The sequence below is a fragment of the Perissodus microlepis genome, chromosome 8, assembly GCF_051167445.1.
Source record: "Perissodus microlepis isolate ML-2025 ecotype Zambia chromosome 8, ASM5116744v1, whole genome shotgun sequence".
NCBI classification, from domain to species: Eukaryota; Metazoa; Chordata; class Actinopteri; order Cichliformes; family Cichlidae; genus Perissodus; species Perissodus microlepis.
Genome location: NC_140468.1, coordinates 17,598,730 through 17,625,081, shown reverse-complemented (window position 1 = coordinate 17,625,081; position 26,352 = coordinate 17,598,730). Strand labels below are relative to the sequence as shown.

General features: G+C 41.3%; 1 protein-coding gene across 2 annotated transcripts in view; it reads right to left on the bottom strand.

The window, feature by feature from the left end:
• The window catches only part of ankfn1b (ankyrin repeat and fibronectin type III domain containing 1b), a 156,307-nt gene that overhangs the window by 116,710 nt on the left and 13,245 nt on the right, over positions 1 to 26,352 (bottom strand). Inside the window, exons 1-2 of one of the 2 annotated variants that reach the window (XM_084937890.1) lie at positions 16,364 to 17,131; positions 3,634 to 3,815 (exon numbers count right to left, since the gene is read on the bottom strand). In XM_084937890.1, the coding sequence (XP_084794016.1) occupies positions 3,634 to 3,815; positions 16,364 to 16,482 (301 nt within the window). In that variant the 5' untranslated portion in view covers positions 16,483 to 17,131. Of the gene's footprint in view, positions 1 to 3,633; positions 3,816 to 16,363; positions 17,132 to 26,352 lie in introns of those variants that run through there. The other variant, XM_084937891.1, reaches the window with a different exon arrangement.

Here is a 26,352-nt window from a genome sequence, read left to right as displayed (position 1 = left end):
AGGATGTTGCTTAAATCCACAAACCGAATGCAGCTGGATTATTAAACAACTTGGATTTTTAGAAAAAGTTGTCTGCATACCGAGACATAAACAGAGGTAGAGAGAGAAAGAAAGAGGGAGGCAGCATCATGGTCGATGACAGTGGTTGCTAGGCAACAAGCAGCCACGTGAGACCAAACTCTCTCTCAATTTGATATTTTCAACAGAGCAGGAGCCGTGGAAGAAAAAAAATAGGCAGAGAGACAGACACCAACACGCCATCAGACCCAGATAATTAGTCTAGATGTAAAAGGACATAAGATGGAAGCACTTGGACTAAGTCAACCAATCACTGACAGAGAGCTGAGTTATTAGACGTAGTAAAGGGGAAGATTTATCGGATCAGAGCAGCGAGGGCTCGGGATTCACTCGATGCTACTCGGCCAAAGTGGGTTAGTGATGACATTCACATAGTTCAAACTGCAGCCAAAATAGGACAGAGAAATGTAACGAGAGGGAGGAAAAGAGAAGCAGGGATACTGGAAGTCTCTTTCAGAGACAATGGATTCACTTCTGCCATGCTCACTTTATTCACTTTAGTCATGAATTTTAACAAATAAACTCTCTTATTGTATTAAATGTAGTTTATTACTGAACCTAAACATCTAAGTAACTTTAATACATTTATTGAAAAAAACACTTTCATACCACCATAGATGGAAGTGGCGATATTATTCTTATTTAAAGTTCCAGATTTGTATTCTTGGAGCAGCTTTTATATGATTCACAGATCGAAAGAATCCTCACACAGGCCCTCAGTTCACTCTTTCTGAAACAGGACATTTATTCTCTGTCACTCTTCCTATTACGCTACGCTACATAAACGGCAATGCTACCAGTGTAGGAAAACCTTAACTCTCTATATATTAAGTCTCCTTAATTTTAATAGTTCACTTATAATATAAATAGTAAAAAACATCAGTAGGTTAAAGCAGACCACACTGCAAGCACACCAGCAATGAACTGAAGAAACACCTGTGAGTCAAAGCTCAGGGCACAGCCGAGCAGGCTCACACAGGAGCTGGTGTTAACTAAAGTTGTCGCCTCGCTTTAGCCATCCGCAAAGTGTGCAGATCAGCTGCGTCCTCAGTAAACTAGAAAAGAGAGCACTGGCATGAGTTGTTTTTTTTTTTTTTACAGTATTTTGATGTGAATTATTTTGAACACAATGTGAATTTCTCATTTTTAATAATCACGGTCAAATCCAGTTTATTGTGACAACACCAGTTTCTTGTATGTAGAAGGTTTTTACAGATGGGTGGGTCTGCCGTACTCGCAACTAAGGCTATGTTAGGCTATGGCTGATTATTTTAGTATATTCACCTATGGTATCAATTAGAAACTCCTACATTGGCTCGTTCTCGAGTTATCCCATTAAGTTGCAATATATTTGACCTCTCAGGGCCACCGTAGAGTCTGGCCTCAACGAAGTGGCTCACAGGAGGTGAGAAGCATGGAAATGCTGATGTTATCACTGACAGAACCTTGTTCAGTATTTTCTTCTACACCATAACAAATATCATTCGCACAGCTTTCTATGAAATATCATGATATCATTTTGAGCCTACATCTCAAATAGTAGGTCCACCTTAACATAAATCAACCTCAGAAAGGTTTACTTTCAGGTTGCTTGATCTTATTATTTATAATTTTCTGTACACATGTATCATGTGAGGTCCCATTCGCATTGATTGAAATTTGTACCAGCACTGACTGCAGAGCCGGGAGACAGCGAAAGAAGACAGAAGCCAATCAAGAAAGAGGGGAGGCAAAATAAAGCCCTTGCTGTATCAGCATCTCGTCCCCTCTAAGCCCTCTCACGCACTCTGAAATGCGCCGCTCCACAATGACCTTCACGGTGAAGAGAACGAAAATATCAGATATCTTCTGGATGAGATTTTTTTTCATTACAATGTGAGCAGCTGTTTTAGCTCATTTCAAAGTTTTTACCACCTATGTTGCTGCCTGCGTCTCTGCCAATCCAGTGGGACTGAGTGACTTCAAGAGGAACCTATTTTTTTCTTATTTTATTTAGGTCTTCCTCTCTGATGCTGGCTGCGTCTTTTTTGGAGTTACATACTTCTTGCAGTTTCAGGAAGAGCTCCTGTGCAGATTTCTCTTGTATTAAACATCACAAGCGAGAATGATAACGCGGTATTTTCTGCCTTAATCCAACATTTGAAATGTGCCAAAAGTCATCTCTTCTCTCAGAGCTCCATGCTGTCAAGCTGAGTGACATCAGTCAGCAGTGATAGTGAAAGTGTATGTCTATCAATACGTGTGAATGAGGAGACAAGCGTTAGGATGTCTAGCTCGATGTCTAGCCTTGATCTTTAGCTTTGAGCTCTGGTTTGATGCTGTTCGGCTTGTTCAGGGTTGAAAGGAAGATTAGTTTCCAAATCAGGCACTTTGAAAAAGTATCTGAGCTGCTTGAAGAAATTAGAAATGCATTGCCTAAATAGCACAAGCACAGATTTCATAAGAAATGTTTTAAATTGGCCACAATGTTTAGTTTTTGTCTTAACAGATAATCAAAGGTTTGCATTAATTCACTCGCATTAAATCGAAATTTCCCCAATTCATTTCTCTCCTGCTTTCAGTTTCAGATGTCTGCTATTGTGGTGTTTCTATAGAAGAGCTCTTTTTGATCTATACAAATCAAAGCCCAACTGTGAGGGGCTTTCTTTCACATAAAATCCCTGCCACCTATAAATGTTTTCATCCTCAAAAAAAGCCCTCATTTGTCTTTAAGATGAAAGCCTTCGCTGTCAGCGGGCTTACACAGTCAGAATTCTCCATGACAGTTTCCCCTCTCCTGGGAGGGAGCGGCGTTTGATTCCTACACAAGAGGAGGAGAGAGGAGAGAAAACAGTGAAAGGATATACACTGTTTTCTCTTGTACATGCAGCTGCTGAGACAGATGGCTGCTGGGCGCTCTCAGCCAAGTGAAGCATAAGACAGGATATCACAGAACCAATGCAGGTGTGGGCATTTGAACAGAAATAAGAAGACTTTAGCTTAAGCTTTTACTGCCCTTTAAACTCTTGTATCGCCGCCACAAGATCATTTTCAAATAACTAACCCTTTGAGTTGCGCTCAGGCCAGAGACTGCCATTTCATGATGAAAAATGAAAGACAGAGCAAAGTTCACCAAGAAAAAAAGAGCATTTCTAGGTTAAACCCAAGTGGCAAATTTCATACAGGGTGCCTTTACACTTGCTGAGTATCTGCAAGCTGCTTTGCAACCCACCTCCGCCACACTTCCTCCTTTTCATGCTGTTTCTTACTTTATCCATGCCCAGTCTGTTTTGAGCAGGGGTCTTGCTGCTGCTGCTGCTTTCCCCACCTCCATCTTTCCATAGATACACCATAGACATGTGGAAAGGTCCTACCACAGGGTCAATTTTCCCTCAAATTACTGCAGATTGAAATTATAATCATCTTTTTCAAACAAAAGTGGTCATGGCTTGACCACAAAGTGGTTAATTGCATCACTTTGATTCTAACAAGTCGCTTGATATTGTTTCTCCAAACTCTGTTAGCTGAAAAAAAAATAAGCTAGCTGTGTGGTGCTAGCTTCCATTTTGTCTTTACCTGCAGGTGGCAAAGTGCAGGCCTTTGAGTGGCTGGTGGCAACTGGAGGATTCTTCATGCGCGGAGGACTCCCGCCAATGAGATCAGAGTGGTGGACCCTGGAGACCGTTGGAGACTGGGGGATGCTGGGGAGGGTACGCGACTTAGCCAGTATGGGTCTCTGTAGCTTCCTTTCCAGCGACCTGCATAGACAGCATAAATGGTCAATTGCACAGATCGTTACAATACCGCAGCCAAATCCAACATCAGCACTAACACTGACTCAGGCACATACTGATAGACAAATACAACTTACTGTTAATGAGCAACGAAAGCATCTTTGCCAATCAATAGCTAAATTGCTTCCACCTCAGTATAATCAACCCGAAGGTCATTTGGAACACTAGAACAGTAGATCGATAGTGGACTGAACACTGTCCAATGGGACGCAAATCAATGGCTACAATCACAAGATCGGCTTAACAAATTGGTGACAAGCACACATCCAGGCTTACTTGTGTCTTTTTTATGTTAATATTTTCTCACAGGAGACTGCGTTCCTTGTGCTCTCACAGCCGTGCTGCGTTAGACTGCAACAGATGACTGATATTACATACAAATCCTCTCTGAAACATTTGTGTCTCATTTATAATAGAGACTAAGAATCTGAAAACAACAAACTCGGTACTGACTCAGTGCATTGAGTCCACCTCCAACGTCACTTCCGATCAGATTGATGTGCTGAGATTTAATGAAACGTGGCCGGCATAGCAAACACCAGCCTGGTGGAGCTGGAAGACATCTGACCTCCAGACTTTAGCGTGACAAGCCTGGGTACTAAACACATGATCCCCAGCTGAAAATGAGTTGAAGACATGCAAGCTGAATTCTCAGAGGCTGATTTGTCCTGAAAGCTTCAGGGGCAAGTTTTTATCTGTGACTAAATGTGTGTTTTGTTTTAATATATACACAAATGTATATATATATTATCTCATATCATATAATATGAGATAACTGTTTCATTTTGAGCATTTTGAAGATGAAACAAGACCACCACTTGCAGATTGGGACAACAAAACAAGCTGATAAATTTCATAAGCCGGCATAATGGTGTGTCATTACACCAGCATATGCCTTAGAGAGCAAGTGTGCCTGCATGCAAATTTCAAACCTCTCTGTCTTTTTGGGTGTTTTTCATTTTTCCCTCTCTCATTTGCCGTCTAGTCCTGTTTGTTTCATTGTGATTTGTCAGCCCTGCAACCCAGATTACGTTCCAAAAACTAACAACAGTTCCACATTTTATTATGTGGAACTGTTGTTGACTATTAGAATTGCAGTTTTGCAATTATTTATAAGGTCTGAGGCAGAAATTAACTTTACTAATTTGCTGGGAAATAAACACGAGAGTTAAATGTTGCAGTACTGTGCAAAAGTCTCGAGTGACTCCTCATCCTTTTGTATTTTGCTCCCAAAGAGCCAGACTTTTATTGTCATTGTTTAAGTGTTCTTGAGCCATAGTTCTCCAGGCCATTTTCAGAGGAATCTATTTTTTGTTTGTTAATACTTGCCTATGAATAATTCAAACATTAATAAGGCACCTAACTCAAGGGCTGAGCCAATATTGTGTCTACACATAACAGACACCTTGGCAAAAAAACCCAAAAAACATTTAAAAATATATCTTCAGGCACTTTGTTACTAGCAGCCTGTGCAAAAACACATTATTTATTCCCATTCTTTAGTTGAATCTATGAAAAGATATGAAAAGAAAAGACACAGTTTGGCAGGTATTAAATATTTTTGCACCAACAAGGACATCAAATTGCCACATTTCAGTATGTTGCGCACTGTGTCCTTAAAACAACTGAAGAAACTGAAACCATGCAATACCATCTGAAAAGCATCTGATTCACAACAACTTTTTTCAGCATGGCAGCAATCTGAAACACACTGACAATACAATAAAAGCATATCTGCTTAGAAAAACACGATGCAACACAATCAGTCACGGATTGGCCTCCCCAGACCCCAAACTCATCATTATTGAAGAAGAGCTTGCAATGTCCTTCCTGAAGACTATTAGCTTTCCTAATAGGGTTCAGTGTTTAGAAATGAAGGTGGTCATACCAAATATCGACTCTCAAGCTCAACAGACTTGTACAAACTCTGTGTTTGGCTTATATACACTCTGTATGTTTGCACTTTTTAGTGAATCGCTGCACCTATTTCTCATCTCCACAGTAAAATCTAAAGAAATGAAGAGTGACTTTTGCAGATGACTGCAGATCATTTACTAAGCATGAATGATGACTATCTTGAGTTCTTGGCAGGCAACCTTACGGTGATTACAGGACTACCCCTATGAGCTAATGTAAACATCTTGTATGTAAGTTTTCCCATTCAAAAGATTCAAAAACATGTACTCTACAGATAAATCTACCTGTTACCACCAGAGCAGGTAGAGTAAGGTAAGAGCTCTTAAAGGGCTGGAAAAAGCAGAGGCTTGTGCAGCATGTACGCATTAATCACAGTCTAGATTCATTCAGCAGACATCAGCCAAGGCCTCAATAAACTAAATAGGTTGAGTGAACCATACAATAAAAACGAGAATGAAATTCTGTATTCTGTATAACAAAATTCTATAACCTCTTCAAATGTTTCAGAGAAGCTCACAGCCACTGATTCAAATCATATACCATCTTATTCCATTAAATTTATGTTGTCTCCACTGTGCTGCTGTTTATGCCGTGCTGTTTTTCTGCTTTGTGGGACATTTATTTTTATGTATCATAATGTGTTTCTAACTGTTATGCTCAGCAGAGCAGGAGCCTGCTGTAAACCACTTTAAATTGAGTCAGGCCAGTTAAACATGACTTATTTAATGTAATAAATGGAATGATTGAAGGGATAAAAACGCCTGGGCGGACTAAGTGACAAACAGAAGCATCGTGTGTACCATTTTGTGTACATTACTGAAGGATGGGCATTAACTTGTTCATCACAGAATGATTTGCCATCGGCAATCATTCACTGTGGACTGGCTGAAGCAAATGAATCACTGTATACTCTCATTACTGTATAGTAAAGTTGCCCGTTTAATCCAATTAAACATTTCCTGTGCCGATTTGACACACAAGCAGCTGTAACTGTCTGCCAGGCTTCACTTCCACTAATTCGACTCTACCTCTCGACAGTGTTTGAGGGGCTGGTGCATCTTGGAGCGTTGTTATGCAATTATCAGGCAAATAACATGGTCTGCTGTGAGGTTACTTGTACTAAGAGATTGTCCAAGAAGTCGATGTGCTCTAGTTTCAAGGAGTATTTTATTTGCATGCAATTAACAGGTATCTGTGTTCCTGACAAGCACACATACAGTCTATTGATGCAACTTGCTAACCAAGCTGATAGCTTAGAGTAAATCTCATGTCTTATCCAGTTATGTTGATTTCTTGCTCCAAAAATAACAAGATATCAGCAGCTAAAAAGCTTAAAATTATGCTTTTCCAGCAGGACCTCATAAATCAACTGGCCTCATCACTATGGCTACATCCATCTTAAATATATAGTCTTTCTGCAGGAGAGCACGCACATGTATCCTTTTAAAGAAAACTTTTTGAGCTGTTACATTTAATTTGACCTCAAATGCAATGCAAAAATCCCGGGTGTCAAAAAATGTCTCCTATGTGGTCCGAAACAGGGTGAAGGGCTGGTAACCGTGGCGATACAAATTCAGAAAATGAACAAATTTCATCAAATATCATCAATCTGATGTAAGCCAGACATTAAAGCCTTTCTTCTACACACAGGATCATATCTAATCCATTAAAGAGCTTGCCTTTACGAAAGAAGATTATTAGTCATTAATTAATTCATGAGGAAATCCAATGCTGCAGCTTTATTAAGAAGTGCATGCACTCAGCGGTGAATAGGAGTCTTTTTGGTACCAGCATGTTTTTACAAGCCACTTCAGTAAAACTCAAGTGTGCCGTGTTTGAGGGGGGATACTTATGTTCTCTTTTAATTCCCTTCGATCGCTGGCTCAGGATATGCGGCGTAAGCTCGGGGTTTACTTGGCGCTAGGGAGCTATCAGGTAAACCAACAGCGGGTGCAAAGTCAGCACATCTGCAGGTTTGAGAGGCAAAGCGCTGCCGGCAAGGAAACCGAGAGCTAAAAGAAAACACGGGTGGTGAATTTGTGAATGTTTGACACTGACAAACCGCGTGGTGTGTAATACTTTAACGCTGACTATATACATGTGTGCAGGACTTACACAAATAGAAACTTTGATAGTAATGCAAACTGAAAGCTCTCTTACTCCTCGGCAATCCATACTGACTTGCATGAAAAAGCATCTGCCCGAGGCGCGCACACACACACACACACACACACACCTCTTCTCAGTGAGCATAAGATGAAACAACTCAGAGTCCACGGGTAAACAAACGCGCACACATACAACTGCACTGACACACACGTGCGCAAACACAGTTGTTGGCCTCCCACCAGCACATCATGATGATAACACACTGTGCTGAACAGCCGGCCCAGGCCACTCTGACAATTTGGGCTTCACTCATCCAACAAACCTGTTGCTTAGCGACTCTGACTACAAACAGGGGGGAGACGAGAGATCGCCGGGGAGGCTTATTCTTGCTTCCCAGCAGCAATTTATACTTTCATAAAAACAGCATCTCGCCCAGGGTTGCGAGCATCGAGTGCACCACGTTTTGTGGGGTGTTTCTTTTTTCTTTTTTTTTTTGTCACCGAATTTATTATCGCTTATATTTTAGTTGAGCTTTCTTTGGCAGTGTACATTTGTGCGAGCGCTCTGAGTGAAATAAAATGACACTACAACAAATGGGTGACATTTTTTTTCTTAGAAATAACAGAAGAATTCATGAAGAAGAAGATTAATTACAGACGTGGAGGGGCTCACGAGGAAAAAAGTCACCATGCAGAGAGATCTTGACCTTCAATCATAAGGTCAAACTTCTGACCTTATGATTGAAAAGCAATGTTTTTATGTGGTGTGGGTGGTTTGTGGGCTACAATGTTAGTCTTGGATTGGCATCATCAAGCCTTAACAATTACAGTTTTTCTCAAATGTTAAAACACAAAAGCCAATCCTGTAACCCAAATGACCAGTAGTCTAAACACATTTACTAAATGTAGCCACCATATTCCAGTACCATAAACACATGTCACATGAAGACACAATTCACAAAACACAACCCTCTGTACTCATAAATCTAAACACATTTTTCCTTGCTAAAACACATGTTGCAAAACAACTCTGCTCATATTCTCAAATGAAAGCCCATGTGATGCAAAATACTTGCCACAGTCACCAATCTTTGAACACAGGGAACACACCTGGCGTCAGTCACTACACACAACGACTCAAAATTGAAGACACCCGTTGCTAATGATGTGACCCCACCTATAAAAGCATAGTTTGGTGAAGATGCCAAACAATCACAATGGATGAAGGCATTCGAGCGTGCGGAAGGAGAAGAGCTGCAGGCCAAAGAGGAAGAGGGGTTGAGATCAGAGGAGGAAGAGGTGAAGGCCTAAGAAGAAGAGGAGTTCGGAGTAGAGGAGGAAGAGAAGGAGGCCAACAAGAGAGAGGAGAAGGTCCAGGTGGGAGAAGAAGACAACCTCGCACCATCATAACAGATGATATGCGAGCAACAGTAATTGATCATGTCATTGGCCATGGCATGACAATGGCTGAAGTGGGACGAAGAGTACATCCAAACCTGAGTAGGTTCACCGTGGCCACCATTATCAAGGCATTTAGACAACACAACAGGTATAGTACGCTATTGCTTTCTTTGTCACACTACAGTTTTACAGGCCTGTGAAAGTGGTCTGTTACTTTACATGTAGTTTTACATATAAATCAGTCAATTGACAACACATGTTTCTTTCTTTAGAGCTGAAAGGATGCCACATAGAGGTGGGAGGGTTGCCATATTCACAGCGGCACAAGAAACCCTCATTGCAGATATGGTCCGTGAGAACAACTGCATTAGACTCCGAGAGATCAGAGACAAAGTCATTGCAGATAATGTAAACTTTGAGAACATTGATGCTGTCAGCGTGTCCACAATAGACCGAGTTCTCCGGCGCCAACAGATGAGGATGAAACAGGTCTACAGGGTTCCCTTTGAGCGCAACTCTGCGCGACACATAGAACAACGTTACGAGTATGTGCAAGTACGTATACATCCATGTCCACAGTACAGTTAGTGGACATACTGTGTTGCTTAGTGGCCTACATTACTTCTGGACAATACTGTGCTACCTGATTGACCGTTCTGAACACCTGTACGCTTTTCCATGTTCACAGAGGATAATGCAGTTGGACGCGATGGCCAGACCCCATGAGTACCTCTTCCTGGATGAGGCTGGCTTCAACCTCCAGAAACGAAGGCGAAGAGGCCGTAACATCATTGGCCAAAGAGCCATCACTGAGGTTCCTGGCCAACGGGGGGGTAATATTACCCTTTGTGCAGCTATGGGTACGGAGGGGCTTGTCCACCGGCATGCTGTCCTTGGGTCTTACAACACCCAACGTCTCCTCACCTTCCTAGAGGAGCTAAAAGACATCCTCCTGGACCGTCAACAACACCATCCTAGGCTAGCACATCACATGTATGTGATCATTTGGGACAACGTCCGCTTCCACAAAACACACCAAATCAGAGAGTGGTTCACCACCAACAGTGACCACTTTTTAAACGTCTGTCTGCCACCCTACTCCCCTTTCCTGAACCCTATAGAGGAGTTCTTCTCATCATGGAGATGGAAGGTGTATGACAGACAGCCATACACAAGAGAGAACCTCGTACGGGCAATGGAGCTGGCCTGTGCTGACATCCCAGTGGAGGCCTTCCAGGGATGGATTCGCCATTCCAGGGCGTTTTTCCCGCGGTGCCTAGCAAGGGACAATATAGCCTGTGATGTGGATGAGGTGATGTGGCCCAATGCAGCTCGGCGACATGATGCCGCACAGTGACTGTGTGTAATACTGTAAAAAGACCGTGTAGACAATAAAAAAGACTTACACCCTGATCATGTTTCCGAGAGTACTGTTGTGTGCGATAGATTCTGTTTTTGCATTGAGTTGTGTTACAGTAGTGTACGTACATGCAGGATGTTTTTATAGATTTATAGTCTTCATGTGAAACTCACAAATCTAAATGCCTAATCCTCTGCAGGGTTCTATGACGATCCGTTACTGTACAGTTTATAAAAATATGCATTGGCAGTTATGAACCAAAGAACCTTCTCACAAATTGAGCATTGTGTTTTCAATTGTTTTGCTGTAGTGTGTAATGCTGTGTATAGTGTTTACAGTTTTGACAGCTTCGAGCTGCTCTCTTGGTGTGGGAGTTTGAGTTTTGCAGTGGGAAGGTGTGGTTGTGTTTATGTAGCTTTAGAGAAGGGTGTTGTGTTTGGACATTGGGGGACCTGGTGGTAACGTTTGTGACATGTGTTTTAGCATTTGAGAAAAACTGTAAACTGATTTTGCAACAGTGTTTGAGAAAGACAGGGACTTATGGTGAATTTGTGGTTCTGTGGATGTGTCCTTCAGTGTTGGAATTGGTCTACAGAGAGCTTAGCATGCATGCAACCTACACACATGTGCGTTGAACTTTGGTTGAAAAGTGGTCCGGAACAGGAAAGTGGGAGAAGCACATTGTTTTTAGCATTCGGCTTCACTTCAGCTCTCTGTGTATTAAAAGTGTGTGCAGCGCAACAGCACATGAAGTTGAAAGACATTGCACCCTAAGCTTTAATGTCCTTCTGAATCGATCATAAGTTAAGTCTGCCCTAAAGTACACCTTGCATTTTGACTCTAATGAAGCAGTAATATACAAAATGAGCATCACGTTTTATTCCGTAGGATAAGAAACTAACACATGAGACCACACGCTTGTGGATAAAGTGTTTCATGAGGTCATAAATCAGGTGATAAGTTGGATCCTTTTCTCACAGATTTATATACAAACAGACTTCATTATGCAACAAGAGGAGCCGCCACCTGCTGGCGATTAGAGCAAGTGCAGGTTCAAGGCACTTCAGCATCGAGACATGTAAGCTCTATCTACTTTTTATAGCCATCCTCTGGTAAAAACAGAATCACGTGTTTATTTGAGTGTTGTTGTGTTTTAAGCACTCACCCGGTTTGTTTTCCTTGTTTTTTTTGGGGTGGAAGGAGCACTTCTCTATATCTTTGAACGCTTGACTTAACATGAAAAGATCTCAGGAGGGACTGCAAAAAAAGCCTCTGTTCTCTGTCTCAGTGCAGACTAAAATTAGCTTTGTTTCTACAAGAACACATTCTGGTATAACAGAAGCACAGCAATTTGTATTAGTGACCTATATTAATTCCAAAAGTAGCACGTGCAGTGCCTTCAGTCCTTTTTGGTAATCTGATGTGAAACTGTTGAAGTATTTTTCCATTGAATGCTATGTAAGGGTTCTTCCAGCCTCAGAATGGGTCTCTGGGAGTAAATACACACAGCAGTAAGTCTGATCACCACATGCACAAAGGCATTTAACAGAAAACAGTGTTTGATTAAAACGAATGTACACTATGCTTAAGTAGATGAAGCGCTAGCTAATAAAAGACATTGGAGGATGGGTTATGAAGACTTTTGAAGAAACATCCTATGCTGGGGATAGAGATGGGGGTTGGCTGTGCTGGTGAATGTAGCTGCGTAGAAAGAACTATCTATGGTGCTGAACTGACTTATCGCACACTCGCAGAGCACAGCAAGTACACATCCTCATACTTGTTTACACACGTGCCCACGTTTTCATGCTCTGAACTTCAGTTCCAAACTTTTGCCCTTCTTGTCTTCACATGCTTTCATGAATTTGTCTTCTTAACAATTTTATAGATTTTCAAAAGATTGTAATCCACAGAAATCACAGACCTGTGATGTAAGTGTAGTATTTATTTTATTGTTGAGTTTAAATGTAACTTATTGAGAAGAAATTGGTCAAAAAGAAATAAGAGCAGATTAAGTGACAAGCGGGAGAAAAGGCTATTCTACATTACGTAAAGATGGACATTAACTTGTTCATTACAGACTGACTCACCATTACCCATCATTCACTGTGGACTGACCTTCTTGTCACTATACATTATGCTAATGGTTGTACCTGAGAGGGGCCATGCAGCAGTAAAAGACGACTAAAAATACAGCATGTCTCATGTAGTAAGGAAATTTTGCAGTTACTTGTTTAATCTAAAGCCTTTAGCACTTTGAAATCATGCTTTTCTTACAAGGGATGTAATCAGAACCAGTACTTCTGATATCTTTAAATACCAAAATTCATTGTTTTTTGTGATTGTGCTGTTTTGTAGTTTTTCCTGTACATACTGAGCCTGCAGATCTTCCCGGACTGACAGCGGCAGTATTGTAGTCTTGTCTAGTCAAGTCTCCATTGGCTAACATATTTAGAATCGCCAACGTTGCATAAATTCTTAAAGCTGTGTTGACACTGGAAATTGCGGGGCAACCAGCAACCACAGAAAGCGAATGATTTTCAATGACATGAAGCATCTACGGACAACGGGAAGTGGGCGGGACCTGAGATAATGTTTTTTCAACTTCCAATTCCGTGTTAACTCACATAGCACAAAGCATTTCCAAGGTACCGCTGTCTGAACACATTCAGCTTCACCTAGACGTTATCACGTGCGCTTCACGTTACCGTAACTCCTCAACCATTTTGAACAGGAGAGAAAATTCAAACGGTTCCTGAAAGATGAGATTACTTCATAACTTTACAGCCAATATTTAAAAAATAAGTCCAGGTGCCCTGTATGATACTTGGGTGTTAAAGGGTTAGGGAGTTTATGTTTAAGTACATAGATCACTCTTTTTTTCTTTGCTACTGTGATACTGAATTAGGTATTGAGAATCACGTAACTCTACTGGCACTGGTAACAGCCATTGAATATCTGCATCTGTGACATGATGATTTCTAATAGTAATATGGACGACTTACGAGGGCTGTGCGACCCGCGCTCATTGTTTTAAACTAGTAAGTAGGCTGGTTTGTTGCTGGACTAGTGGACAGTCTCCATTCAGCCTGCTAGAGAGTCACTCTTGCTGTGCCTCAGGTTTCCATCACTCTCACTCTTCGCCCTCTTCACCTGCTGGGTACATCTTTTGCAGCGGCTCTGGTGTCACAATCAAGCCTTCATTATCCCCGGACATTTTGTACCCAGTACATTCTGCAATTAGCATTTACTTCAAGTGTCCATCGCCTGTTTGAAAAGGTACATATCTCACTGAACTCTGTCAATCACAAAGCTTTTCTAGACAGGCAAGTACAGCATGAGCTCTTTGTTAGACAACTGGAATGCTGGAGATTACTGAGGCCAGATTTTCATTCATTCACTGAAAACAGAACATTGTTTGATAGCTGTCCCTGCTGAAGTCACCCTCTTTCTCTGCAACCATTCATAAATAATACATCACTCTATTTTTGGCCATTTTATTGCCCTTTTTTTTCCTCTTCCCTGCTCCTATTCATTTAAAGGCAAAAGAGAAAGCTCCAACTTCAACAAAAAAAAGTGCTGTAGCAACTCTGATGGCCTCAAACCCCTCTGGCTCCTCCTTTATGCACGACAGTGTACCGAGAGAACAAGCATGAGAGTGGGGCAATACAGAGGGAAAGAGAATGATAAAAGGCCGAGCGAGAAAGACTGAAAGTAAGACTGGAAGAGATTGAGGGGCGTAGGAAGCGGGTGGCTTGTGAGAAAGAGACAGTGAGTGGGAGAGACAGAGACAAAGAGACTGTGGGGATGAGAGATACTGGATTTGTAATGGCAGGGAATGTGAGTCTTTTTTTTTTTTTTTTTTAAATACACCAGATGTCCACCCACGTTAACACTTCTCCTGTGAGAACGATACGAGATTTGATGGATATATTTTCAAAGTCTAGAGTAGTGGCACTGGTGGGAGTTTTTCACACTGGGGCTCTGATTTTCATTTTTATGCTGGTTGTATAATTTAACACTGACTCAGACGTAATTTTGGGTTCTTGTTAAGAGCAAAGCAAGGTTGATCATTAGAAGGACAGTCGTGCCGGTAAGCAAAAATAGAAACACAGAGCTCTAAACTTAGCGTCGAAGTTTTCTCGTTTTCTTTCGGGGCATTTAGTTTAACGGTAATCAGAGTGAATAACGTTGCCTTTCAGAATTCAGGACGCTAATTGCAGCGCTGCAGTACACAGCAAGAAGTTGTTAGATCTTAGTAGAGCCACGCAAATTGAGTTTGCAGGAGGGTGTGGACAGCTTCTGTTTGACACAAACAAAATTAGCACTGTTGCGGAGGAAGCAATATTTCTAAATCCATCTTCATTATGAATTACAAGACCAATCCGAGAACTAGAATTGAAGAAGTAGAGTTTGATTGAATGTGAATTGTGGTCACAATCTTCTCTTTCTCCCTAAGCTACCACATTGGAAAAATGGTTCTGTAAAACACCACGATGTCATCATTTGGGTACAACATGTAATAACATAATCAATTTATCCTGTTACATATTTGTAAAATGTTTTCCTAATTAGTGGATGAATTCTTAAGTGAGAACAAAAACTTGTTTTGCTGTCAAGGTAACCTCGATCACCGAATGCCGAATTACAGCCGGTTCATCTCTGAGTCAGAGCGGATGTTTGTGCCAGATGTAATGACATTTCTTCCAGGTGGTTCAGAGATATTGCATTCGCAACAACGGGGCAGTAGTGGGGGTCAGAACACGATGTCACGGTGACCGTTGCCTTCGACGACGGGAAATTGAATCGATTCATTCTCGAGTGCTGAAATTTGAGCAGCCTTTAAGAGATATTGCATTCGGGTGAAAGGTTTGACCGGCTGGACGGTTAACCAGAAAAGCTAATAACAGTCCTGTTTTTGAGATGACTGTAATTTAGGAGATGAAAAGTAATTTAATCTAGATTACCAGGGTGATGCCAGAATAGACCATAGACTTGTGACATTGATGTTAGTTCTTCAAACTAAAAACTAAAAACCTGAGTTATTGGCACCTGTAAATTTGTCTTTGGAGAGCAATAACAGCAACAGTTGTGGTTGTAAATACGTGTGTGTGTGTGGTAAAAATAAGGTGAAGTGGGTAGACTTGGCCAAGAAGGACTCTTTGCATCTCCTTCTCTATATGGAGCCTATTGACTTCCTCTCTATTTTTGTTCTGTGCAAACGCTCCATATTCAACTGCACGACAGTGGAAAGAATCTATAGTAGCTACCACCATGCCTGACAGCAGCTATCCGCCGCACCTCCACACTTATGTAACTCGAAGCTTACTCACACATGCATACAAGCACATGTTTACATGCACATACAGGTACACAGTCACTTTAAAGCCTCACAGTCCTGCAAAACATACAAATTTGCATGTGGGCTGGCTCATTCATTTAATCGTTTAGATGTTTTTCAGAATGTTACATACATATATTACACTCCCTTCAGTATATATTTGACTGATATTACTTAACCATTAAACCCTGACACACATGTAGAGGTGCAAGTGTGTGACCAAGTGGCGCACACCCTCGAACCTCTCATGTGCACATGCTCATTCTGTTGCACTGAAAGTCACAAGATACAGCCAAGTGGCAATGTTTACAGCCTGGAGACAACAGTATATACCAACCAGGCATAGTGAGACACACACACACACACGTAGACACACACGACTTACCTGGCCTCGGCCACAGTGCAGCAGTAACTGCCACTGCGCCGTGAGCTTCTTCCCACCCGCAGCTCCTCTCGAGACTTACGGCGATTAAAGTAGTCTGTGAGTTTCCCAAAACTCGCCATCTTTTTCGCTTGTCGCTCACCTCCACCTCCCCGTCTCTCCTTTTTTCCTTTTTTTTTCTCTTATTTTTTTAATGTTGATCCGTAAAATAAGGAAAGATTCTCTTCTACAAAGCTCCTCTGTGCACGACCTCTTGACTTGCAGTCTGCCTTGCTCTACTTCTACCTGGATTCAGTTGTGCAGTTTGGCATCAGCTGCAGGTCCGACTTCCCCCGTGCTCCTTCATCCCTTTTTGCCAGAACACTTGTGCAGAAGAACGAGGGCTCTGCCTTTCCCTGCCTCTTGCTCCCCTTTCGATCCGTCTGCTGCCGCACACGGTGCTTGTACGCTGATTCTCTTAAAATAGTAACGTTTGTAACTGCCTACCAATCGACACAGCAGGAGCAGTGTCTCCCCCAGTGGACAGCAGACAAGAAGGAGGAGTGGGAGAGAGAGAGAGAGGAAGAGAGAAATGACAGAGAAAGGGAGGGTTCCTCAGTGTCTGTCTTCTTGTGTGCTGAAGGAAGCAGGGCTGGTGGGAGAACATGAGCTGCTATGATGCTTGTACCTAAGCCCACCCCCCTCTTTCTCACTCCAAGTCTCTCTGTTTTTTAGTGCATATTGGCTGTGATGCCCAATTGTGCGCTCTCTCTCTCTCTGTCTCGCTCGCTCCCTCTCGCACACACACTCTCTCTCTCATGCATGCATTCTTTCACACACAACCCTTCGACTATCGGTGAGCAGAATCACGGCGTTCAAGCAAAGCTGGTGAGCAGGTGCCAGCGGTTGAGCATTTGGGTTCATCACTCTGTCTCCAGCTTCGATCTCTCTCTTCTTTTCCACCCCTGTTTCTCTCCCTTTGTCGTGGACACACACACACACACACACACACACACACACACACACACACACACACACACACACACACACACACACACACACACTCGGATTCAACCTAAAGTGCACCTGCTCCACCATGATAACTTTCTCCAATTGTTTGTCTTTCAATTATTTGCAGCTGAGCATCTTCAACCCTGATTTTTTTTTCTTACCAGTAATGAAATGGAAGCACATTTGGCTAGGACCACCAGCTGGTGGACACATATATTGAGAAAATTAAAGACAATAGCAGGATGACAGGGACAACAAGGGAAGTGCAGCAAGAAAAAAAAATATGAGGATGGATGAAAAAGAGGTATGGAGTGAGGGCTATTTGTGAAGTGCCTTTTAGTGATTCACTGTGTATATATGTGTGTCTCCCTTCCACACATCCTGACAGCTACCTACTCTGTCTATTCACTGTCTCACCCTGACTACATTTTTCATTTTTATCTCCAAACATGTGATTGTGACCTCGTTGTTTCTACCTCAACCATAAAAATCGCTCATTTGCATCTTTTCCTGATCCAGTGGGCTCTAAAGTATGCCCATGACATTTACAGGTAATGGACGGCATGGGCACAAATAACCAACACTGCAATAATCAGCTGCTTCTCCACTGAGCCTCTCATCCTGCAGGTTGGACGCCAGGTCGTTAGTAACAGTAGTTTCTGTTCTACTCTCCCCCTTTACTACAGATTCCAACAGAGGTATTTTTCACCCCTATGTCCTCTTAGAGAGTTAAAACAGCAACTTCTCAAGGAAAAATGATACCAGAGGCGGTCTTAAAGTAAGGGGATTGTCCATTGCTAAACTGAACTGCTAAACAGTTTTTACATTGGAAACACTGCAAATATTAATGTTATGCATGATTAGAGGCATATTTCAGTTTCTTCAGCAACTACAATTGGTTGTTTTTTCCTGACTGGAATTAGCATCCTATTTAGTATTGCATTGTTGATGCACCTTGCTAGACAATCTAGTTCGCTAGTGCAAGCACTAGCCCACAAAACTGCTGAGAGAAAACCAGAGTCTAATCGTTGCACAAAGTTGCATTAATAAAATCGGAATAATTGCACCACGGGATTTTGTATTAGTCCAAGTAAAAGAATTTGTCTTCAAAGGTATGTCTGTGTTTTTGGTACATATTACGTCATGGGGATCTAAGGGTCCTGGAGTAAATCTCCAAGAAATGAATGAAAGTCAGTGTAATGCCCTCTGAAGTCATGTGTGTGTGTGTATATGTGTGCATGTGCATGATGTTTGTTGCACTGGGATTCCACACTGAAGTTAATGTTGTGTGAAAGGTGTGGGCTGTGTGCTTGCAGGTTCCTCTGCTGAAGAATTCGGCTTATTGATCGGTCTCTCCTGTCTCCGTCTCTCTGAAAAATTCTCTTCATTCCATGCTTCTCTGTTATGATTTGCACTACCCCTCCCGCAACAACCCATTGATCTGAGAAACAGCGTGGTCTGCCTGTATTGCCCAGCAGGCATGTTAATATTTGAGTTTAAGTGTCAGAGAGACACAGAGAACACTGACAAAAAAGACGCCGATGAACTTTAAAGGATGTAAATTTCACCTCTTTGCTGATGACAAAATGTTATTCTATTCTGTAATAAAATCCCTGTGATGGGAGCATACACATTTTGAAAGTCAATTCGGGAGTTTTATGTAACAACAACAAAAATGTTATTTGTTAGTGTTTCCAGAGATTTGAACCCATAATTGGAAGAGACACAATGACATTTCTGCAGAACTAACAGAAGAATATATTTCTTCGCTCATTTATTTTCTTCCACTTGCCCGGATTCCATTTGCACTGACAGCAGGCCAAGCAGGATATTCCAAGCATCCTTTTTCCCAGCAATGCTTTCCAGGGTGATCCCAAGCCACTCCCAGGCCAGGCAAGACATTTAATCTCTCCAGCAAGTTCTGGCTCTACCCCCGGGTCTCCTCCCAGTTGAGTGTGTCTGAAAAAACTCCATATAAAAAGTTCAGAAGGCACCCCGATCAACAGCAAGAACCACAACAAGAAGGAGTAGCGCCTCTACCCAACTCCAACCACACACACCCATATTTTGTTTTCAAGCGGTTTATTTCACACCTCAAACATTTAGTAAGCAATTAAACAAATAAAAGTAAACTGCAATAAATTACAGGTAGTAATAAAATACACTAACTCTTTTACGCTACGTCCGCACCTACACGGGTATTTTTGAAAACGCAGCTCTTTCTATGCGCCACACGTAAACGGCGTTTCGAATCACCGAAAACTGAGATTTTTTAAAACTCTGTTTTTGCGTTTACGTGTGGATGAGGAATACAGAGTTTGTCACACAACGCCAAAGGTATGTGCCTTTTTTTTACGTCACGATGTGCGCCACGTTATTGTTTACATGAGATGAATTTCTGCAATGGCAGATAGAGACAAAATACTGTTAATCTGCCTATCTTGAGTTTTTACACGCTTACATATACACACACAGTTACTGTCCCTCCATTTAGAAAGGCAGAGGCGTCACAGTGTGATTATTTTAGGTGTAGTTGTTTTTTTTCCAGTGTAATAACATTCAATATTACTATCAATACATTTTTCAAAAAATGCCTCTCTATGCAAAATGGGTTTAAAAACATAAACAACTGTGAGATACTGTTTGTCCGTGATTTGGACAGGGGGAACCAATTACGGTAGGATCAGCCTGATATTATTTGTATCCCACTGTAACTTTACTGTATAAAGAGCTAACATCTCCAAAATGTCAGCAGTAGTTGGTCATTACAAGAAGTGTTTGTGAACTAAAAACCTCTCCATTATGCTAGCAGTGTCCAAGCATTCTTTTTTTTTTTTTTTCATACCGCACCCCCCCCTGCAATGGCTCTGCACCCCCCCTAGGGGGTGGGCCCCACATTTTGGGAACCTGTAGGTTAAGAGTTAAGAGACTCCTCTGATGAAGAGTCTAACTGTCTTGAATTACATATACCTGCCGTATGTTCCACGGAGGTTGAGGATCGGAATGCCAGGACCTCGATCACTGACTACCATCCAGTCCACAAGGGATCAAACCTCTATGGCCCGCCCACAGTAGGGCGGATCCATATAGTTTGGCTACAAGTCAGTGTCCCCCATCACATGCTACACGTTTGACACCCTGATCATTTAATAGCATAAATTTTATCTGAATGATTCATCGAGGTCCCTCTTTCTTCCCATTTTGTTCCGTTTAAAACAAAAATGATTCTGCATTGTTTAAAATGAAACTTTTAACATATCACCCATCACTGGGTGGGTTTTAATTAGGCTCTGTCTCTATGCTCATAAGGCTGAATTCCATTTAATTAAATATTTATCAATGTAATTTTGATATGGTTTTATGAATAGTGAATCGATTTGCAGACACATAAGTACCTACAGTATTTAGCAGAAAAATTTAAATTTCGGATGATGAATGTGGACGCTCGAGCTAAATAGCAATAGAGAGAAAAGAGAGAACAGGAAAGAGTTAGAGCCACAGAGACAGTGAAATAAAGAGCTCAAAGGATTGAGGGAAACGCCAGTGAAAGTGAGTGAATCTTGACAAAAAAGGGATACAGAAGCAATGGCGAGAACACCAAGCCTCTAAGGAGAATTTACCACCACAGTGAGCAAGAGCTGAGCTCCAACTATTGACAGCTTTAGTCTGCGTTTGGCTCTGAAATGGCTTTGGCTGATGAATAAATCATGCAATGCTGTTTTTTAGGGCTATTTTCATTCAAACATAAAAACATGCTCACTTTAACTATATCCATTTGGGAACACAATACTTGGCTTGCAAAAGTTGCTTCCAGTGAACTAAAATGGTTATGAGGTCATCTCAAACTTTTAATTACGATTAAAAATACAATACGTCTATTTAGCTGTTGGGGCAAAGTGTGAACTACCTTACTCCCTACAGGTTTTACTCTGTACATATTCTCAGAGAAATTTGATTTTCATAAAGAGTGAGTTTATGTGCATTTATGGAAGAAGTGTACCTGCTTTCACAGACCAGCTATAAAGAACAGCCGTCGGCAACTGAAGTGAGCCCCTCCAGCGATGGGCATGCTCAGTATATACTCTAACTTGGCCCTTTGGTCACTCTTTTTTTTTAAAGAAATAAATGTATTTGACATATATATGCACATATATGTATTGCTCATAAATCAAAAATGGTGTAGCAAATGAGGCATAAAATGCAACAATGTAATCAATAGTGACTTATGACACACTGAAATATTCATAGTGTGCTCGAGTTCAGACACCTTGATACATCATTCCTCCCCGCCAGCTCATTTGGCAAGAGAGAAACAGCCACAGAGAAAGTGAGAGACAGTTTAAGAAAGCTTCTTCCTGTAATTACTGCAGCAGCACTCTGCAGCTTCCCCTACTGGGATCAGTCAGACAGCACCATTCATAAGAAACACACACAGAAGCCATTTGCAGTAAAAGGAACGCCGTCATTCTGGAGCACACCAGTTGAATCTTTGATAGTCTCTGGAATGATAAGCACTCTGCACAGAAAGACACATGCTCACACACACTACACGCCGAGGATGAACACTGCCACCATCTTTATGAGTCATCAGTAAAGGGCCCTGCAAAGCTGCCCCAGGATATCCAAAAAATATAAGCTCCTTTTTTCCATCGCCTCCCCTTTATTTCAGCGTCACAGTGCTTCGGTGATGCAGTGGTTTGCACCGTTCTCTCTCAGCGAAAACTCTCTTGGTCAAAAGCTTCTGGTCGTGGTCGGGGTTTTCTATTTTGCAGTTTGTTCCCATCGGTTACTCCAGCTTCCTCCCACAGTCCAAACACTTGCATGTTAGGCTAACGGGTGATTCTAAATTAGCCGCAGGGCTGGATGTGAGTGTGATAGTTATCATCTTGTTATAGATTGGCAACTTGTCCAGCTTTAACAATGCTCCAAAGAGAGTGACTGGATGCTACAAAGTGTGCACAATGCGCATGATGGACAGCAAACAGATATAAAATTTGTTGGCACGGATGTTTATAAAGTGCAGCTCCCAGCGGGGTGCTGATGCCAGTCCACATGAACATTTAAAGGAGGTTCATAAAAGAAATCACAGATTACGATGTGTTTAAGTTAGAACTCATTGGTAACAAATCAGTACCAGTATTTAGTACCATGCTTTGTGACACGCACATTTGCGTTTCTTTTTCTTGCCTATTTAAAAGGTATCTGTGTAATTTTGTGCACACTGAGAAGTAGGAAGGTTTAAAAGGATGAATGTCAACTAACTCACAACCTCAAAATTCTAAATCTTAAACTATGAACGAGAGCTAATTTATTATAATCTGTGTGAACTGAACTTGTTCAGGGGTGTCATTCAAAGTGTGTGTGTGTGTGTGTCTTACATTAACTACATAGCTCAAGGGTGTATGGAACAAGCTGCAGCTGCATACCACATAATTCATCTACCTCTCTGCATCTATTTTGCAAAGGGGAAGATTGAGGGATACGAAATACTGTCTACAATACTCTGCTGTCTTGCTTTCACATTTACTTGTATGCATACATATGTGTGCTTGCCAGAAGGTCTTTCAAACAGCTTAATCGAACACTGGCCTGTTAACAGCTGCAAAATACAGAGACGGCACAAAATTGTTTCTGTCAAGAGTACTTATAAGCAGTCATATATTTTTTTGTTGTCTGCGTTCTGTTGAAGTCAAACATCTTATTCTTCAGCTCTGGACGCTGCCCACCAGCAAAAATACTATTTGATTTTCACTGGAAACTATTCAACTGAAGTCGGTCCCAAATTGTTCAAATGACTGGCAAAGACATGTGGCCTGCTAGCTCTAAGTAAGCAGGCAAAAGTAAGTAAGCAGGCAAAAAGAGTATGGAGCACTGCCACCAGCTTCTGGAAAAAGTAGCACATTACACTTTACGCATTACTGTTGGTAATGTGTAATGTTTTACTTTTGGCAAAAACCAAAATAAAAAACTGTCTTTTTCTTTCAGAGAAATGACACATAAACACAACATTTATTATCTGCAGTTATTTATGTATTTGTTTGTTTGTCTGTCGGACTCTGCTCGGATAAGTTTTTTTTTTTTAAGGTTTGCAGTGTTCCTAAAACATGTCATCAACAGGGAAGTTGCAGAATGCCCTCTAGTGGACAAACTATGTCAACATGGCTGAAGGGTGTTTTTTCCCCGTCTCCTCTTTTTCTTTTTCATTTATTGGCAACGATAAATGCCAATACCAACAGATTTGCGAAAACTCAATACTGGTCGATATCAGTTTTAACTCAGAGATCTAAGTCAGATTGATTCTGCAAAGAAATTAGATGATTATTCAGCCAAAGGCTCTGAATATTTTTAGGAATAATGGTCAGCAATTGCCTTTTTATGAGGCAATGTGAAAAAGTCCTCAAGTCCTTTGTGAGCAAAAGGTTTGACAAGTGTGAGTGAATGCGGTGTCTGAGATGGTCATATCCAGGGCATACTTTCTTAAATGCTCTACAAATGCATTCCCACACCAGCCCAACACTACAGGGAAGCTGAACAAATATAACACAGAACAATGAATTATCATTTTACACTCTCATGCCGACCTTTTGACTTCTTTTTCTGTGTTCCAGATCTGCCACGGACGAAAAGCAGCTGCTTGTTAGAGGGGCTGTATATCTAGAGCCCCATTGCCAAGTGATCCTTGCCATTTGGCCACTGGGCTCTGTGTTGGGTTGATATTCGGTTTAGGCTTGTCTGGCATCATTTGAAATGCCTTACTTAAAAGTGACTTGGGGCAAACCTGGAAAGTTTAGTTCCTGTTACTTTGCATTTGTTTAAATCTGTCTCTGAGGCGATGGAAGCTGGGTTTACCATTTTATCATTAACCACTTTCTCTGTGGTTTTGTAGCAAAGACCTGCAGGTTCTGTCGCTTTAGTTTGATTATGTAGCTTAGGGCTTTTATTTTTTATTAGGTTTTGCGTATGTTGTTTTGCTGCATGAGGAGACCCTGAAGTTTAGTCACTTCCTTTTTTTGTTCATTTTCACTCCTTAACATATTTGTCTTAATTATCACTTTGTAAATAAATGTTGACTCACTGCCAGTGTTCATTATTTAGAATTTTGTAACTTACTAAGACCCATCTTTGCTTCTCACTGTGCCACCCCGAACATAATAACTGCTCTGTCTGAGGTGGACATATTTAGAATATCCCCCAATTCAGACCACATACAGATCCAAGACAGAAAATGCAGAAAAGGCAGAAAAAGCACATGATTTCCGCTTTAAAACTTTTTATTTCGATGTCTAATCAGACTCAACAACACTGGAAAGCAGGAACACCTACACGCACCACAGTGAAAAGTCATATTCCTCTAATTTAAACATCATCAGAAAGACAAATGGTGCTCTGCCTGAAGGCTGAGGAACTAGACAGCCCTTCTGTCTCCTCTTCTTTGCCTCCATAATTTCCTCATTTTAGCCCATCTATCCATCTTTTTCTCTCTCACTATATGACAGCACCCCACCCCTGTCTGCATAATGCCAGGAGATACACTATAATCCAGGGAATTGCTAGCCCTAGGAGGGTGGTCTAAATAAAAGATGAATCCATGTAAGTATCGGTTGCTGACTCTGAATTTCTCTTCTCCTTGACCTGTAAAACTACTGATGAAACATCTCTTCCAGGTTGCAAGTCAAAACTGCTTCTTGATGTCAAAAACATGTAATTTCAAGGTGTTCATAGAAATGACAAGGTAAAAAGAACTGTAGTAGAAGATTAAAACAATTCCAGCCCCACCTCTAGAAGTCTGCTGATCTCAGAAGTGGTTCCCCGTTTATTCTCTAGTGATTAGGAAGTAAATCAATACTTATCGGTAGAGCTTCACTGACATGATTTAGCCTGGATATAGCTTCATAACAGCAGGTTAGAAACATGACTGAAAGGACTTTACAAGTTCCTGTAAAGCTGTTTGTAAGCATCTAGGCTTCAGCTCTGATTACATAGCTGCAAAATTTCATTCAGTTCACACCGAGTACCTGATAGCATGTAAGAGCTCTGCATCAGGACTATATTCAGGGTCAAAGTGCGTTTTAGTCATTGTTGTCTTGAATTTATGATTTTCAGTGTGCAAAATGCAACGATGCATGCTGATGTATGATGATGTCATTTAATTTGACTGTGAAGAAAATGTGATAAATGGCTTGTTTTCCCATTATTGCTTTAAATCACTGTTAGTATTAGATTTATATTAAATTTATTCTGCCTTGCTGCAGTTTCATGTCAGCATCTCTTGCATATAGCAGATATAATCAGTACTTGTGACACACACACACACGCGTTGCCAGTGGTCGCATGTCTGCACTCTGAAAATAAATGTGCGCGTACGGAGCTGCTACACTGATTCATCATCATCTCAAAGTGAGAGAAAACAGAAGGAGGGTATTTCTGTCTGTTAGTTTGAGTTTCAAACTGGAGCCTGATGTAGCATCAACATCTTGTTACAGAGATGGTTTATCACTATCTCTCCTCAGCTTTTTGTTTCGGCACGTGTTTGCTGGTGAAAGGGTGTCGAGATGGAGTGGTGAAGAGCGACGGAGAGATAGGTGAGTGTTTTACAACTAAAAAAGGTACAAAGCTATCATCACGGAAAACGGGAGGTCCACTGGGAATAAGATGGATGATCTCAGAGCACCAATTAAGAGGCAATAAAAGGGAACAACTCAAGAGTTCATACAAAATCCAAAGTGAGTTAAGATAAAAAAAAATTAAAAAAAAAAAATCCAAAAAGGGAGAGTAACAGACATCATGGCAAAGAATAAAGAAAACTGAGGCTGATATAACTACACAAATACAGACACAGGGGGCAACCGGAGGAGGAGGAAACATCTGAGAAACTAGATACAGCTCAACCAAGTCAGATGAGGAGACAAGGGGAAAATAACTAAAGGTAAGACGCAAAAGATGCAAGACTATCAAAATAACAAAAAACACCCGAACACCCAATACAGACACAAAGACTTAAC